The 17520-nt window shown below is 52.5% G+C and overlaps 6 protein-coding genes across 6 annotated transcripts; 4 read left to right on the top strand and 2 right to left on the bottom strand.

Annotated features, from left to right (window-relative positions):
- The first annotated feature begins 254 nt into the window (after window positions 1-254).
- BO72DRAFT_443503 (adaptin-binding domain-containing protein) lies at window positions 255-1968 on the top strand. The gene is made up of 3 exons (XM_040943585.1): window positions 255-1348; window positions 1450-1785; window positions 1839-1968. Exons 1-3 carry the CDS (start codon window positions 361-363, stop codon window positions 1916-1918), a joined length of 1404 nt encoding a protein of 467 aa, XP_040806662.1. The 5' UTR covers window positions 255-360; the 3' UTR covers window positions 1919-1968.
- A 276-nt stretch (window positions 1969-2244) lies between these two features.
- Window positions 2245-3330, bottom strand: BO72DRAFT_418812 (protein tyrosine phosphatase-like domain-containing protein). Its single transcript, XM_040942641.1, has 2 exons — window positions 2437-3330; window positions 2245-2345 (listed from the first exon to the last, which is right to left on the bottom strand). Exons 1-2 carry the CDS (start codon window positions 3083-3085, stop codon window positions 2284-2286), a joined length of 711 nt encoding a protein of 236 aa, XP_040806663.1. The 5' UTR covers window positions 3086-3330; the 3' UTR covers window positions 2245-2283.
- Window positions 3331-4426: 1096 nt separating this feature from the next.
- Window positions 4427-6826, bottom strand: BO72DRAFT_5649 (Zn(II)2Cys6 transcription factor domain-containing protein). Its single transcript, XM_040950528.1, has 2 exons — window positions 5565-6826; window positions 4427-5503 (listed from the first exon to the last, which is right to left on the bottom strand). Exons 1-2 carry the CDS (start codon window positions 6696-6698, stop codon window positions 4610-4612), a joined length of 2028 nt encoding a protein of 675 aa, XP_040806664.1. The 5' UTR covers window positions 6699-6826; the 3' UTR covers window positions 4427-4609.
- A 4446-nt stretch (window positions 6827-11272) lies between these two features.
- Window positions 11273-13100, top strand: BO72DRAFT_366499 (CAAX farnesyltransferase subunit beta RAM1; the record flags this gene model as incomplete). The annotated part of the gene is made up of 7 exons (XM_040940793.1): window positions 11273-11610; window positions 11760-11915; window positions 11979-12053; window positions 12124-12251; window positions 12305-12422; window positions 12479-12757; window positions 12818-13100. The coding sequence occupies 7 exons, from the start codon at window positions 11273-11275 to the stop codon at window positions 13098-13100; spliced, it is 1377 nt and encodes a 458-aa protein (XP_040806665.1).
- A 2701-nt stretch (window positions 13101-15801) lies between these two features.
- Window positions 15802-17186, top strand: BO72DRAFT_443510 (uncharacterized protein). The gene has a single exon (XM_040943586.1). The coding sequence runs from the start codon at window positions 16281-16283 to the stop codon at window positions 16710-16712; it is 432 nt and encodes a 143-aa protein (XP_040806666.1). The 5' UTR covers window positions 15802-16280; the 3' UTR covers window positions 16713-17186.
- On the top strand, window positions 16808-17382 carry BO72DRAFT_5674 (uncharacterized protein). The gene has a single exon (XM_040950531.1). The coding sequence runs from the start codon at window positions 16903-16905 to the stop codon at window positions 17224-17226; it is 324 nt and encodes a 107-aa protein (XP_040806667.1). The 5' UTR covers window positions 16808-16902; the 3' UTR covers window positions 17227-17382.
- The last annotated feature ends 138 nt before the right edge of the window (window positions 17383-17520 follow it).

Consider the following 17520-nt stretch of genomic DNA (forward strand, 5'->3'; position numbering starts at 1 on the left):
GGGATGGTTTTTGGGAGCCACCGTCCGCGCGTGGGTTCGATACAAAGCTACGTACGAGTACTTTGGACGGAGTGGGGATGGGCAGCGCCAATCGATTGCAGCGCTGCCAGAAATGCTCGTAAACGACATTATTGTGGTCCATGGAAATACGAAACGGAAGTGCAGAGAGGGAATACGAAGGAAGGCGACTGAACTTCCGCGCGCTGGCTGTCTTTTGTTCTCCTCGGCCTGCCTCCCCGCACCCGCACCAGCAGCAACTTTAAGCATCACCAACTTTTTCTTTCGGGGTCTCTCTCCTCCACAATCTTCAGCGAACGAAGCTCACCAACCCCAACCAGGAACACCACCTCCAACCTCAACATGGACTCCGACAACCCCTCCACCGCCACGAGAAACATCATCCGCAATCCGCGCCGGCTTCTCGTCCTGTCGCCCAGCTCGCATTCCACGACCATCATCCCCCCTCTCCTCCACACTCTCACCGGCGCACCGGTCACCGAGCCACCATCCACATCTACAACAGCCCTCTCCTCAACCACAACCCTCGTCGCCTCCTCCGCCGCCTCAACCGTCACCGCAGCCTCATCAGCACCCGCCCCGCCGACGACGACCACCAGTTTCGCCGGCTACACCACCCACCCGCCTCTCCCCATCCAGAACCGCTACTACACAGCCGACATCCCCATCTGGGTTGACGAGATCCCCCTTCCATCAGCAGCAGTCCCATCGCCACCATCACCATCCACACCCCCCTCCCCCGCACAATGGAAGACGGAATTCTCTGGCCCCGACGCCCAAGTCGTCCGCGACGCCATCGGCGCAGTGATGATCTGCGTCCGCAATCTGGTGGACCATCGGCATCACCATCACCATCACCATGACCCTTCATCATTTCTGCCGAGTCCGGCATCAACCCCGGGGACTACTACGATTCCCACCACCGCCTCCGAGTCCGAAGCGGCAGAAGATCGGGCGGATGTACGCGGATTGAAGGAATTCATCCACGCTATCGGGGAGGTGCGGGGCTTGATTGAGGAGGAGAGGGGGGGCATGGGTGTTGGGGAGGTGCCCGGGTTGTTGGTTTTGGTGGATGCTTCATCATCGTCATCTCCTGCTGGCGCTGGCGCTGCGAAGGAGAAGATGAGGGGTAGTGGTGGTGGTGGTGAGGTGCATGGACTCGATGGTGAGCTGGATGATCATCTTGATGTTGAGATCGATGAGCCGTTCTCCGTGGGGTGGTGGGAGGATCAATTGTGTGAGATGGGGTTGATGGGGTGGGAGGTTGTGCGGTGGTGCCCCAAGGGGAGTGGGGAGGAGGATGAGGATGCGGGGAGGAATCGATATGGAGGTTTGTGGTTTCCTTCCTTCTTTCCCGTCTCGTCTACGGAGTACTCTGCGGGGCTTTGGATTTTTTTTGCTCAGGGCTGACTTGTTTTCTGTCTTGTTTAGAACTGCAAGGCATGCGTCGGGTTAAGGAGGTGTTGGAAACGCATGACTGGAGTGCCGCGGAGGAGGAGACCGAGGGGTTGGCGATGGGACTCGGTAATGACGGCGACGGCGACGACGAGGACGAGCTGGAGAGACAGCTACTCGGGCTGGACGACGAGGACGACGGGGCGGCCGGGTTCGATTCCGAGGTGAATGAGTTGGAGCGCGAGATGGTCGGTCTGCGCATGGCGATCGAGCGCGGCAGCGACGATTACTTCGTCGAGGAGGATGAGGCGGACGAGGAGCTGCGGGTGGATGCGGTGGAGGCGCTGCTGCTGCGGATGCGAGCGATCAAAGGTACGTAATTTTCAACAACTTCCTGTGCCATTCCTGGCTAACCGGATAATCAGATATGAGCGACGGGTTACCCAAAACGGAACGGAAGCGATTCGCTGCCAAAGCGGTGCGCGATATCATGAAGGACTTATAGCACATACACCATACTCCGTATATATGATATGATATGGCATGGCATGAGAGGATGTGGTCAAAGTTTCCTACATATACAGTACTGTACATATGATATCTATTCATGAAACCTTAACGTACACATCCCATAACAGTCAACGCCACACACACCGTAGGTACCGCTACTGTTGCACAACAGTACAGCGCAGCGCAGCGCGGCGTAGCCTTATTATCGTGATACTGCTTGATACATGCAGTGCCTCCTACTCCGTACTCCGTCCTCGGGACGGAGTACTCTCCGGCAAATCTCGGTCACGTCGCTCGCTCGCCCCCCCCCCAAATGGCCCACCCCAACCCAGCGCCCAGCACAGCACGCCCGCGGACCCATCATTTCTTCTTCAACGCCTTGCGTCTCTGAGCAATCATATGCGTGTAGAGAATATACGAGCCTGTATGTTTCCCGCAAATCCATAATTAGCATCACCCATTCCTCTCCCCCCGGGAAGCCCAAAAGCAAGGGCAAAAAAAAAAAAAACATACCAGGCACATAAACCCCCAGCACGACCACCAAAAACCACCAATACACGGGGCTCACCGCGGCCGCGGGCTTCAACGCCTGCACCACCATCACACACTCACTGCTAATGCCCAACGGATACAGCACGTAGAAGGTGTTGTAGCGCAGCCACGCCCACCACGCCGGCACCCCGAGCCCGGAGACCTGGCACACGAAGAACCCATACCGGATGCACTCGGTGATGCCCCAGGCGCTGAGGCAGCCCAGGAACGCGTAGTCGCCCGTCTGCGCGCCCGCCACGGTGGCGGTCGCAGGGGCAGGGGCCCCGACAATCCCGCCCTGGAAGGGGTACATGATCCCCCAGACCAGGAGGATGCGGCTGGCGACCTGCATCGCGGTGGTGGTGACGGGCGCGCGCACGAGGCCCGCCAGGCTGTGGAGGATCTCGAGCAGGGCGAGCGATTGCGTGACCTGCAGGAGCGGGTAGACTTTGTGGAAGATGAGGGGTAGTGGCGTGCCCGTCGCGAGGAGGGTGAGGCCCTGGAGGGTGCAGGTGGCCCACAGGGTGAAGTTGAGGGCGTTGTAGAGGATGAGGTAGGGTTTGGTGAGTGGGGATGGTCGAGAGGTTGTGGCCGCCCTGGTTGGGGGCTTGGTGGTCGCGCTGGTTGACATCTTTTTTTGACTCCTTTTCTTTTGAAGAAAAAAAAAGGTGAATTGGTGGCTGTAATGGTGTTCTGATGCTGGTGAGAAGCTATGTTAGAAGGAGCTGTACGGGGAGGAAGCGGTTTGTGTTTGGAGTGAGATGTGTAATTGGAACGGAATGAGGAACTGACATTCAATTCCAGAGAAGTCAACGCTCAGGTTGGGAATCGGACGGCCGGAGTAAGTAGATCGGTGGCCTCCAGGGTGCTGACTGCTGACGTTGAACAGAAGGCTGACTGGAGGTCTGCGATGACACCCCTTTAGGTTCTACTGTAGACTGCCAGGAAGAAAGATTTAACAATAGATATGTTGATCTGTTGGGAGCGTTGAGCCGAGGTCGGGTTAGGTAATCACGTAATCACCCTCCCCCGGATTTTCCAATCCAGACTGATGGAACCCTTGGATCTCAATCAGTCTACAAAACAACCAGACAAGCGTAACGCTTGACGCAGTGCAGATGCTACAAGCATGTTCTCTACATCCAACCCCGTACCAAATTCTCCTGGTAGCATGACCTCATATAAAGTGCATTTTTCTTTATAAACTGGTGACATGAATAAAAACTGAGCATGCTTGCACGTTTTCCCTTCAGGCATGGATGGGTCTTTGCGAACCGCCTTCCAGCTGCTCCATATTCCGATCATAACCAAAAACTGAAAACATAAAAATCAAAACAAATTCTTCCTATAACAGACACTCGAACATACTCGCTAATCAAGGACTCCAGATGCAACCTGCAGCGCGTAATGGGAGAACTAGCCTCCTGCATCAGTCGCAACGTAGCTGTATCCGTCATCCGCTGCTAAACAGTTTCGTGACCGTACAATATCATGACATTCGTGATCCTCATCATCGCTATTGCAAAAATTGTGCGAGAAAGGTATACCACTGAGAAGGAAAGGGTGGGATTAAAGCAAGGGTAAATGCTTCAGGTCGTCTCCCCTGGTGGGGGAAACACAAACAACAAAGAAGGAAAAAAGCATCATGATGACAACGGCGGGAAAGTACGAACGAACAGAGCGATGCGATCGCTAATTGCTGTGCTGTGAGTTTCATAATCATCAATGCCGGCATATATCATCGTTTCGTATCGTGTCTTCCGTCATTTTCAGAGCCGTAAAACGTCATCTAATTCGCACGAATCACAAGTTTTGAAACAAATTTGTTCGACAAACAATCGAAGTCGTTGCGGTTGAACTTGGTACTGGACCGGCCACGAAGATAGCTCTCTGTTGTTGGACGTTAGTCAACCAGCCAGACGAATGAGCGCAAGAAGAACATACCAAACTGAGTCACGTGCTGGCGGACCTCAGTCATCGTCGTACACACATCAGGGTTCGAGTGAAGCAGGTGGTGGTGTTTCGTGGTTTCCCAGTCCGTAAAGGCGGGAAGCTTCTGTGAGATCGCCTGGAATAGGCCAACAATGACGCCAACAGGGGTGGTCTCCATATCGTTGCAGAATTTCTCCACTGCAGCAGGTTCCTAAGCAGGGGGTTAATTGATGGTTCCACCACATTCAAGTTCAAAACTACTCACTGGAGTACGATAGTGGCAGTCAAATTGCATTTCCTCCCAGACTGCGAGAAGGATCGAGGCCAGGATGAAGATGGTGGGCCAGTTCTTCAACTTGTCGCCGCTGTAGACGCTAGAGTAGAGGCTTGATAGCTCCTCCAGCACATCCTTCTGCAACTCGCGCCACATGTTTGCCATGGCACACTTGATTTGGAAATTGATCATGACCGGGGCCATCGTCTTGCCCTTAAACCTAGATGTTGATGAATCGATCTTTCCAGGCATGCATTGCTCCTCACCCAGACCTTCAACCATAGTCACGTGGAGCGTTAGGTTGTAGGCAATGATGAGTTTCAAGGCCTTGCGAATGACCGGCAGCTTCGTGCGGTAATAGTAGCGGAAAGCGGTCTTCAGCATCTGTGTCAAGAAAGGCGTGCCCTCAAAGTAGTCGTCGACAAACTTCTCAAAGGTACCGTTACCATCGATGTGGCGATCGAGATATTCGGAAAGCATAGCGTGGGATATACCCTCCATTCCAGCAGACAATTTGGCAGTTTCAACCTCGAACTGAGTAGGCTCTCGGTGCATGCTCTCGACCCAGTCAACGCTGAAGCATTGCTCGTCACGCACATACACCTCACGAGCGTTGATCGGGAGAATCTGACCATAACCGTGAGTGATGAAGAGGGTTGTCTCGTGTTCCGAGAAACCCTTGATGTTCCCCACCGAGAATCCAAGGGAGATGTGGCGCTCATAGTCTGCTTTCCAGTCCTTCATGAAGTACCCGATCTCCTTGATGTCAATGCGGGTGCACGGAACCTGCCACAGACGAGCATGCGACGGTTGACAACCGGCGCAAGGTTCACCTTTGTCACACTGGTAGTAAACAAGTCAGCAAGCACAAACCATACTCGTTGAGTTTGCGTTGAGCCCTTACAGTCTTCTTGAGGAACTTGCAACGCAGGCAAGCTCTCAGCTTCCGTATTTCGCTGGCCTGCTTCCGCTGGTCGGGCTTGAGCGGACCCTTGCGCTTGCCGATTCGCTTCTCGGTGGTCTCCGGCTTTCCATTCTGCGTTTGCTTCCGGACCTTAGTCTCGGCGGTCTTCGCAGCAATCGGGCTCTTGCGAGAAGGCTTTCTGCTCGGGGGTGAAGCAGAAGATGACTGTGAGGCGGCCGATCGAGGAGAGGTCGGCTTCTTCGAAGGCACCGGAACGGGCCGTACGATGTTCACAGGGCTGACTGCCGTGGGCGAGACTGAACCGTGCGAAGTGTGGTCGTAGGACACACGCCGGGTCAGGCTGTTGTTGAAAGCCGCATCGAAGTTGGTGTCAGAGCCAGGAGAGTTGATGGGATTGGTGATCTCAACAAAACTGCCGTAAGACGTTGAGTAGGAAGATTCTGACAAGCTTCTGTCGTGTAGCGTCTGCGTAGGATTGATGAAGAATTGATCTGGATAGGTGAACTCGTGAGGGCGCCGGGTCTCGATGGTGTTCCAACCGTTGTCGCTGCTCGAACTGGTCAGAGACCGGACCTCTAGATAGGTGTCGGTCGGTGAGCTGCTCTCAAGCAGATTGTGCGGCGCCGCATAGGAGGTCATATCCGGAAGACCATGGGGGGCCGTGAAACCCATGAGGTCGGCCTGGAAGTCTTGATAGGGAAATGGCACCATCTCCACTGGTGCGGACAGCGACAAGTAGGGCCCATCCAACAGGCTCGTGCTCATATGGTCATGGGTTGGGGGCATCAGATCCACGGGCGAAGAGTGGAGGGGCATGCCATAGCTGGCGGTAGCGTACTGAGGGGCGGACGACGCTTCCTCTTGAGTGTACTGAAGGTGGGGTTGCAAGTGCTGCCCGTGGAATTGCCAGTCGACGATCAAGTTAGGATCTGGGACTACCGACTGATCATAGGCGTGACCGCTGGTTTGTAAGGGCGAGATATCTCGCGATCCATCGGGTCTCTGGGAGGGCTGGTGATCCACTGCCACGGGCCATGGCGTCGCCTGGAGATAGTTCCTAGAGTCGTAGTCTAGGCCAATGAAGCCGTCACTGGATAAATCGACGTTGGACATCGTGACAGCTGAGACTATTTACCAAGATAGAGAGGGAATAAAGGATAGGAGGGCATCAAACAGATTTCGTTAAGAGGGAGACTTTTATCCCAAGAAGCAAAGGAAAGAAAGAGTAAGGAAAACCGGAACAAGCAAGAGGATAAGGGAAAGGAAAGGTGAAGAAGAGGAGAACGAGGTGACAGGAGACCGAGCGATAGACGGAGGGGGGAAGAGGGGATGAATGGATGAATGGAGAAAGCAAGACACACAGATAGTAGTTAAGATAGAGACACAAGAAGAGACACACACACGCACACACACACACACACACACACAGAGGAAGACACACACAAACAGTTGTGGGTGGTACAAAAAACAAATAAGAAAGAGAAGAAAGAAAAAGAAGTGGATGATGGGATGAAACAGCAACAGCAGCAGCAGCAGCAGCAAGCAAGCAGCAGCTGGGCGAGATGAGCCTGAGGAAGAGAAGAGCCCAGAATCAGAATCCGGGGGATGCAAAAGACAATCAAATGAGCCAGAGTAAAAGAAGGCGAAGGCGGGCGGGCGGATAGCATGAGGCCATGGCTTTTTGAGAAATTAGAGAATTACTGATAATAGTCTAGTCAATTTTACCAGGCTACTCAGAAGGGACTAAACAGGTGGGGATGGGATGGGATGGAAAGCCGTGGTGGTGATTGAAAGGCAAAAGCAGTGGGAAGTGGAACTAAGCAGCACTAAACAGCAAGTGAAGCACACACACAGACACACGTCCCCAGCAAAAGAGAGGGGACTCAAAGCAGCGGTGAGGCGGGAGTTGCGAGAGTTGCGAAGTGTTGCGAAGAGTTGCGAAGAGTTGCAAGAAGTTGCATCGGCCGGAGAATACGCTAGGGAGTCCTGGGAAGGAGGCTTCATCCCCAACCCGGTTAGTCGGAGTAATTACCACGTCCCTCTTCTGCTTGTTTCGACAAATCCATACCTTTCTTTTAATTTTTGTTTTTACTCATACATTTTTTCCGCACTTTGCCTTTTTATCATTTCCCTTGTTTTTTTTTTCCTTTCTCCCTCTTTTCCATCTAAAATATTACCTTCTCTAGAATGGAAAATGTCGGAAGATGATGACGATGTTTGACACCACGTCCCATCTCCCGTCGTCTCAATTGGCGTGCTCATTATTGCTCACGCCGGCTACGATGACCCTGAAGGGCCTAGTCCCCCCCCCCCTAACCCACTCTCTACACTTACATACTTTCTCGTTACTTACATACAGTAGTCTGCTTTTCAAGACTGACTGGGTACGGAGTAGACCCTCTCCCGATCAACAAAAGCAAGAAAGAAAAATTCAGTTTGATCCGGTTCGGCATCACCGTAGATTCGCTCGATTGACGAGTCTCATGATTATCCTTCCCAATCGCCTCTGGGCAAGCGAAACCTTAGACGATCTTGCAAAAGCATTGCCGGTAGGCATGGCAAAGCACAAGACGCTAGTCTGATTGATGGGGGAAAGGGCAGTACTAGTCGAACACAGACATGCACCGGCTGCATTTGTATCTCGTTGGCGCACCACTTCCGACGAAAATCACAGTTACTTGATTTGCCCACCTGACAATTGGTTGCGTTCAGGGTCGCACTAATAGGTAAAGAAAGGGCTTGATATCCAAATATCTAGGTACGGTAGCGGTACCCAGCACCATTACTACTACTACTGCTACTCCCACTACCTATATCACCTTCATCTGCAAGTGGAAGTTCATCAACAATGATGGATGGATGACCAGGACTCTGGAGGCTTAAAAACTAATGACCACGGTACGAGACGGAATTTTCCGTAGGCGAGACACGGGAGCAACATTCGGGACAGGAAGATCAGTGGAAACCGGCCAGATCGGTTGGGAGGGGCCTCTATTGACTAAGGCAACACGATTATTGGCATGATGGGGCAGCAGCTCCGATCTTGCTCGGTCGGTCGTGGCAATAGGTACCTAGTAGTACTCAGATGGGCCGTTGTTCGGAATTGGCCCCGCAGCCACTTACCTAGTACTAGACTAGAAGACAGGGCACAGGCGCACTCCGCGCCGCCTGTTCAAACTCAGCCACCTCGCCGGATGTATGTATGTGCTGGATGTATGTACTGTACTACGTATTTTCCATCGATGATTCCATAGCAGGTGGTTTCATGAAAAGGACATACAAAGGTCCGTGAAATTTGTAGTAGGCCCTGCAGCGCAACACAATCTATGACTGGAATCAGCTACCTACTGAAAAACACTGCCTACTGCCTGAATGGGCATATCAATACTCAGCACTTTCCCAGGACCTGGTCATAGTACATTAGTCCTCACCTAGTCCCGGAGCTAGGTAGATCATGGCCATCATCCAATGATACCCAGCGGTCCTGGTCAATCAATGGTGCACACATGTTGGCTCCGTTGCCAACAAGGTGGCTGACTGTACATGAGCTCCAATCAACACGACCATCTGATAGCAGTTCAACTCTCATTAGCGGCTAGGGATTTCGAGAGCACGGAACAGAGAAAGAAGTCTTCTCTGCATCGGTCCCCTAGTGAGGATAATGAAAGATCATGATGAAGCCCGTAATGATGACGATAATAATAATAATAATAATGACTATGGCAGTCGCGATCTCCTTCTACCGTCTCCCCATCAAACCCCATCGGAAGCTTTAACATATGATAACTATTGCGCACAACCGTTAGGCATATGCGATCTCGCGCTGTTGGTATGATCTGCCTACTGTTACTGTAATGTACATCTCTGTGCTGTCAGGATGTTGCTCGACGCTTCACGCTGGGTATGTGTTTCTCCATCGCTTTCTGGCTGCCTTCGGCCCATTCTAGCACAAGAAATCAAGGAAGAGAATTCCATAGCCGCCAGCACATGTAATAGCTCATTTCGGCGTCGATTCGAAGCGCCAGAATGACCTATCCAAAATTCATTCTCAACAAAAAACTTGTATGACCAGAGCAGGGCACTGTCAACGCCAGCAGCATTCACGGGACCGTGTGCGCGAAAGTCAAAACGGTCTTGGCCGAAGCCCTGGGACTAGTCATGTATGTCTATTTCACTAGAACTCGACCTACAGAGTCTCTCCCTACAGCAGGTGGTACCGAGCCAGGCGTAAGGAAACGCTCTGCATATAGGCGGGTATGGAGGAAAGACAAGGCCCGTGGGCTCCACTGCCGGGGGGGGGGGGAGGGGACGCTCGACAAATCGATATGCCGGCTATGAAACAATCAGTCTCATTGAATTTCTGACTCGCAGCTTTGCCACGCCAGCCTGGCTTCACGCAAAAACGTCTCCAACGCGGTGTCGCTTTCGGCAGCCAGCGAATTTTCTAGCGATGCGCCGCCGATTGACGGCGATGGGCGCTTAAAAAGGCAACCCATTGAGTTTTATAATTAGCACATCCACACAACCTTAGCTCGGACTTGGTGCTGTTAGGCTAGATCCAGAAGGATGACGATGGATTTCCTAGTCAGATGGTCAGTGCTTGAGGGCCTTGGGGAATCAGTACTCCGTACGGAGTAGTTAGTGGTTAGTAGTTATCGGCAGAAGTCGAGACAGCAGCGATCGATTAACTTTAAATCCTATCCGAGTCAATCCCCAAGCAGACGACCGAATCGAATGCTCTTGATCGGTTGGTTCCAGTATACCTGCCAGCCAGATGACTTTCAAGCACTTTCAAGCATGAGAGATGGGCCCAATCGCGGCTGTAACTGTGAGCCTCCATCAGATTGGTTAAGATATGATGGATGGTCTTCGTATTGTACTCGAGTAAGTTATTTGCCGGCAGGGGATCAATTCAAAGTAGTAAGTTAGCTACATGTAGGATTAAGAATCAGGCCGGAATGCTCGCTAGCCTCTCTCGGTCAACCGAAACGAAGATCCATTCCACATCCGCGATGGCTGGAAGACATGGAACGAAAAGATAGGGGTGAGCGGAACGTGTCAGTTGAGTCAGTGACTCAGTGGTCTCGACAGTAATATCATACTATCTCTGCCCAGCCCTGAGCTCGATCGAATGAAAGAAAACCAATGACTCCAAGTAATCTACGCCAGAAGGGAGGCAAGAAGGAAACGAATCCAACAAAGAAGATGTAAAGAGCAAGATGGGCTGAACTGCGCACTTGGCTTGTTTCCGCAACTTGACCCAAACTGGGGCCTGAGGGGTCAATCCCGCCAGCCATGGCAACCCCACCACCACCTGACCAGAAAAGAACAATGGTTTTCCTGAATGGCGATAACAGAGCTCATCCATTGGCAAGGGAAAAGAACAATTCAAAAGCTATCAGGAGCTGGATCAATTACCCTTTTACTACTTGAGACAAAGAATTAGAAACTTAGAGATATAAGTCCCCAAACCGGCCTGGTCAAGCTAGCTTCCCATGCCGATCGTGATCGCGGCTTCAGGGAGACAGCGGCGCAAAGTTCGTTTTACTACCGCCAACCAAGCACCGAAGCCAGGAAACACGCAAAACCACCCCATCCGGCCTAAGGTCTCATCAAGTGGTCGTTCATCTGCTGCGTCTACAACGACTTCTACTGACCATCAGTCATTGCCGAGACTCAACGACGAAATGTGCGAACCACAAGTGCAACCCGGTGTGCCAGATCTCTTCACCACGCCGCCTCTGCTCCTAGATGCTTTGGTGACGGAAACTTCCGAGGTCCAAGCGGAGACGGTCAACAAATGTCTACCTTTCTTGAAGGGCATTCACAGCACCCAGAATGGCCCTTTCAACCGGTTTGGCGTGCCCGCCCTCACGAGGGATGAGCATGTAGCCTATTTGTTCGACTCCTTAGAGGACTACCCAGAGGGGTTCGTTGCCATGGATGCCAGTCGGCCCTGGCTGGTCTACTGGGCCCTGGCAGCTTTGAGCCTTCTAGGTGAGGATATCAGTAGAGTCCGCGAACGGTGAGTAGAAAACCTGTGCCCCTTATCTCCAGTCCTGTTTTGGGCCCGTGTGCTTTGTTGCAGATGCCGGATGGACCTTGGCCGAGTCCGGGGCAGATCCGGTGCCCAATAGATCGAGCGCCTACTGAGACTCATCGTTCTTGCTTCAGTGTTGTCAAATCATTCATACCCATGCAAAACCCGACGGGGGGCTTTGGAGGTGGCCATGGCCAATTGTCCCACTGCGCTTCGAGCTATGCTGCTGTGCTTTCCCTTGCGATGATCGGAGGCGAAGAGGCATACAACCTAATTGATAGGGAGAAGATGTGCGTTGTCGAGCTCATACCCCCCTACTTGGCCACTGGTGTATGCTGCTGACCTCGACTCAGGTGGAGATGGCTTGGAAGACTGAAGCAGCCCGATGGGGGCTTTAGAGTCTGCGAAGGTGGGGAAGAAGATGTGCGGTAAAAAGCCCCTCACGACCTAGATCTCTTCTTTTGCGTACATCCGATGCCGTACTGACTGCCAGCTCAGCGGCGCTTACTGCGCGATGGTCATCATATCACTACTAGATTTGCCACTTATCCTACCCCCGGAAGCCGAAGCCAGACGACATGGTCTGGAGACGTTCGATAGTGGCCTCCCCGCATATCTTTCTCGATGTCAGTGCTCTTTTCCCCTGAGCTGACTGCGTTAGGCTGATCCCGAACTCTAGGTCAAACATTCGAAGGTGGGATTTCCGGAAGTCCCGGGTCGGAGGCACATGGCGCCTATGCATTCTGTGCTTTGGCCTGTCTGTGCATCCTGGGCCAGCCTGAAGTGACCGTGGCGAGGTGAGTAGCGTTTGCTTCTCGCTCCTCTTCACTCTGAGTGCGGCTAATGGTGACAGGTGCATGGATGTCCCTCTTCTCCTGTCCTGGCTCTCTGCTCGACAGTATGCCCCTGAAGGCGGCTTTTCGGGGAGAACCAATAAGCTGGTTGACGGATGCTACAGCCACTGGGTTGGATCTTGCTGGCCATTGATCCAATCCGCGCTCGACGGAGCTCAACCGGCGGCAGGGCCCAAACAGAGCTCTGTGGGCAACCTCTACAGTCGGGAGGGCTTGACCCGATATATTCTTGGGTGTTGTCAGGCCAAGTTCGGGGGTCTTCGTGATAAGCCTGGAAAGTATGATTTACCTCCGGAAAGTGTTGTCAATGGCGCCTCTGCTGACTGAGAGACGTGAAGACATGTAGATTCGTATCATACCTGCTATACCCTTGCGGGTCTAAGCACTACACAGCATCACCACTATCATACAACTCGCAGTGTCTCCAGCAAGGAAGACTTCGCGTCAGCTTTCTCATGGCAATACACTTCTCCAGTCACTTCTGACGGCGATTCAGCTGATGTGAATGTGTTTGACGAGAACGACAAGGTTGCAGCTCTTCATCCACTTTACGTGATTCCTCATGCGGCTGCGGAGGGAATGCGCCTGTGGTGTGAAAGGCAACCAGTAAATGTGAATTAGCCAGCCTGGGACTTGGGAACATTTTTGGTTAATCGAGTGGGGAGATGGGCGCGAGTGACTGTCAGATAGTTGGAGTGAATCTCACTTGTACAGTACAGTACAGCTACCTTATACATGTACGTAAGAGTCAGCTTAAGATTAAGGGATCTGTGTGACCACTGAGGTAAATTGGGAGGGGGGGGGATGGATGTATCCAGAAGGAGGTGCCCTTGAGCAGCCACGCGGGCTGACAGACGAAAATGAAATGGCAGTGAGGATTGATTGAGGGTCGCACGAACTGTTTTGGTCACCTTGACAAGGACTCGACTTCAGTTTTCTGTACCACCTGAGCTGCCCTGCAGCACTGCTTTTCTCTATGTGCAGACGGTCCATCTAGTTCATTCTAGCTTTTCTGGGCGTTGTCCAGACCAGCCCCTCTCTACCCCTCTATTACTCATCGTCCTCCGTTGATGAGAGCCGCCTTCCTCTTTCCACTTCCCCCTGGCTAATTTGTAGTTTGAGCGCCAACAGGAAGAGAAAAGAAGACAAAGACAACTAACTCCCAGGAGCTTGGGCTCCAAAGACAGCCAGCAGACACCCCTCGAAGATGCAACTCAAACGGAGCAAAGCATTCTTTACTCGCAGATCGCAGAATTGCAACGCCCGGGGCAGCCAGCGGGCGACTTACACCATGCACAGACAGACCTGCTGCAGCCCGCCTATCCGTCATATCAAAAGGAGGGGGGAAAGATGGGGGGCGCTCAAGAAGGAGGGGAGGGGGCGGGCAAAAGGTCAGTTAGAATCAATTTCTCCGGGGTGGCGCTGAATAAGAAGGAATCTGCTCATGTTACTCTGCAAGGTTGACCTCCCTCTCTTTGCCCCTCGTGTCAAAGTGGCATGGATTGCTTCTCCCCTCCCCCGGCGCACGAAGCGTCATTGCCAACTCATCAGTGCATCCGCAATGCCTACCTGTCAGTCAACGGCTCCAATGGAGGAGAAAGCGGGCTGGACCAATCCGATGCTGCTCTCCTGTGTGGCCAATCTACGGAGTAGATCCTATCCGGAATCTAGTCACGCAGCAGTTGATACATCGAAAGTGGTGTGCTCCTTGACTCCCTTCGATGATGATGATGATGTTGTTGTTGTTATTGTTGTTGTCGTTCAATCCCACTCCTGGACAGCGGGGTTCAGTCGTATCTGCTATCAGGGTTACTCTGGATTGGCTCCGGGAGAGCGGTCAACTTACACTAAGCGGGCTACAGAATTCGGATCGTTTACCGAGTCGTTAAGAATCGTGATCGTCTACTAGTATTGACCCGGGCGAAGAAGGGGAGGGGAGCCCAAAAAAGGGCCCGCTATTCAGTCCAATCATGGGCTTCAGTGTTGTTTCCTCCACCAGCAGCCAGCGATCATCCATCCATCCCCCTTCTTTCCCCCCTCTCCATGTACAATGGAATCACGGCTTCCTTCTGAGCATTCTATTGCCAGGATTCATCTGCGCGACATGAACCCCTTGTTCTGAAACATCATTCTGCATTAGCTGGATTCCACCGCACCTCCTTTCTCGTGGGTTCTTTCTCCCGTCCTTCCATTACCTTCGTTATTATTTACTCGACCGGGCCACAATTGTGGATTCACAATGCGGGGTTCGAGGGGCCATCGCTCTCACCCGAAATCAAAGATGTGAATATGCTATGGGGAGGAACCTTGCTCTATAACCCAAGGAAAATATGGTGGCCCTAAACACAAAGGGGGAGAGGAAAGGAGCCGCGCTTACTACAGCAATGGACCACTCTAGGGTATGCCCAGAGAAACCAGTCCATATTCTGCAGCAGAATAGATGAAGGCCGAGACGACCGATTTGCTCGGGCGTTCAAAACTCTGAACAACATCTCCATCGTAGCCGCCTAGATCGGCGGCGAATTACACGGTGGCCGATGGGCCAGGACGTCCTGAATCTTTTCACTTTGGTCCACTGGTGAAAAGTCATGCCAGCACATCAGCGCTTGCCATATTCTGTTCTCCGAGCAGAACGGCAACGCAACGGACAAAGCTAGTGTGAGGTCTAGGACAATTCTCAAAGGCATGGCATTCGTCTGCTGCTTTTCCCCTCGGTCAACCTGGTGGGGAATGGTCCAATTGAACCAGTTGCGAGCCACTTCCTTTATTTTAATTCTATTCACCTTACCGGGTTTTTGTTATTTTGGACAAAATCTTGCCTTTTTCTAAGAAGCTTTTTTTTTCGGTTTTGCCTCCCTTCTATCCATTGTGGCCGTTCCTCGACGACTTTTTCTGGTCTCTCTATCTGAGAGAGACTAAGCAATAAATAATAATGATTAAAAGCTTTGAGGGCTGCTCCAGATGCCCCACCTCTTTCTTTGTGCGAATACCTGGGCGGTCATGGAAGATATCCCCCTCGACTCGCTTTTCTTTTCCCCCCTCTTGCTTTCCCCAAGTGTAGGGCACGCTGTGTTTGCCGCGTTCCTGGCCGCTAGTTTTATTTTCCCTTGCGACTTTCGTCCTTTGGTTTGAATTGGTCTCTTCATTCTTTTCGCTGGGCTTTTCTTGACCCAATCTTCTCACACCTGGTGACGGGCCTCGCTGCTGGCTATTGTAAGATATAGCAAGTCACATTGGCCGTTCGATGAAGACCGTGGTCATTGGGCACCAACCGACACCGTTTACATAGGGTCATCTCGATGCCATCGGTGTGACCGCCAGGATCTTGTGCAGTATCAATCGATCTGGGGCAGCGAATACTGAACCAATACTGGCCTGGACCATACGACCTATTGGACCTGGACAGGTTTCCGCGATGTACTATATTCTCTATCTTGCAAGTATGTAGATACTCTGTTTGCAATTCGTCGAACAAGGTCTCGTTCGGTCCCTTTGTGCCTTCTATGATTGGATCCAAAGGGTCACCGCTTCGGATGACCCTCGCTGTGCTTCCCATGGATGGCCGTCGTGGTGGTGGCCGTTGTTTTGCCTCATCTGGAGCACTACTGCTATGCACGTCATGAAGGACAGAGGTTCCAGCAGACCATGGCTACCTAGTGAGGACTTGGTTTCAAGTTCACGCAGCTATGATCTGCTCACTCTCCTAAAAGTCCGAGGGGGTGGCAGCCTGGGACCTTTTTTTTTCTTTCCCCGTTTCCTTTATGCTCATCGGTTTCCCACACCGTTCAACGTCCAATAACCATGTGTACAGGTCTCTGCCGACGGCGCCGCTGGCCGGAACCTCTCTACGAATCATACAGCGGCGCTACCGGGTATACGTGCATTGTCCGAGTCAACAACCGCGAGTACCAGACGGACGCCGTCTATGAATCGGACACCCTGGCTCGGGAAAATGCAGCGATGCGGGCCTACCTGATTTGCCGCAACTTCTCCGTCAACGACGGCATGTACCCTGCCGGGCACGACCACGGCGGTGTCATCCAGGGCATTCCAGTCGCCATTGGCACCGGACGCAAAGTCCGGTACGGGGTGGACGACACGGACACCTCGACCAGTGGCGAGAGCCGAAGTAGTGGCGGCAGCAGCAGCCCGGAGAGCTATGGAGGGGACCGGATCGACTGCGACCGGCAATCAGCGATGGGCCCGTCTCGAGCGTTGGCGTTTAGTCGGTAGGCTGCTTTCTTAAGGGAGGGAGGAGGCGCGGGGGAGGGGAAAGGTCTATAGGCGCACACTGGCCGTGCCGGTACCCAGATAATAAGCTTGTTCTTGCCTTGGCTTTTACAAGAGTTGAGTCAGGGAAACAGGAGCACAAGATGAGATGGAAGATCGGCTTGGCTTTTGATGACGATGACTTTATGATTTTATGACACGAACAACCCGGATATCCGATAGATCGAAGCGTCTCTTTTTTGTTTGGTTTTGGTTTGGGTCTTGTTGCCCCCATCTGATGAATGTGATGAATGCTCATTGTGGAAGAATGGATTGGACGGAACTTGTCTGCGGGTGGGATCACACAGGAACCACCCCGGATGGGATGAGTGCGTGTACTGTGTATGTTTTGGAGGGTTGCATTGCGGTGGCTAGCGGTGTCTTTTCTGGGAGGTGGCGGTGTGCATTGTCGGACTGTCGGACTGCGACTGAATGTGATGTCTCACGAATTGCTTATGCGCTCAATTGCTATAGTTAGATGTGCAGAAGTGCAGGTATGTATGTACGGTACATACGGTGGTGATTTGTCTCCTCTTCTTCCGAAGCCCAGTGTCTTTTTGACTGAGTGTGATATGAAGCCACGGTCAGATTCGATGTACAGTGATTACCGACATACTCATAGTTACAACTCACAAACTCACTCAGGAAGCCTTGTGGCCTGAGGCATGCAGCATCACTGCCACAGCCGCTGACACATCATGACGTAGGGCAGGGAAGTGGGTGAAGTGGTGTCTCCAGTTGTCGTCCAAGGCAGGAAGGCGCAACTGACGAT

This window comes from Aspergillus fijiensis, assembly GCF_003184825.1.
Source record: "Aspergillus fijiensis CBS 313.89 unplaced genomic scaffold BO72scaffold_1, whole genome shotgun sequence".
NCBI classification, from domain to species: Eukaryota; Fungi; Ascomycota; class Eurotiomycetes; order Eurotiales; family Aspergillaceae; genus Aspergillus; species Aspergillus fijiensis.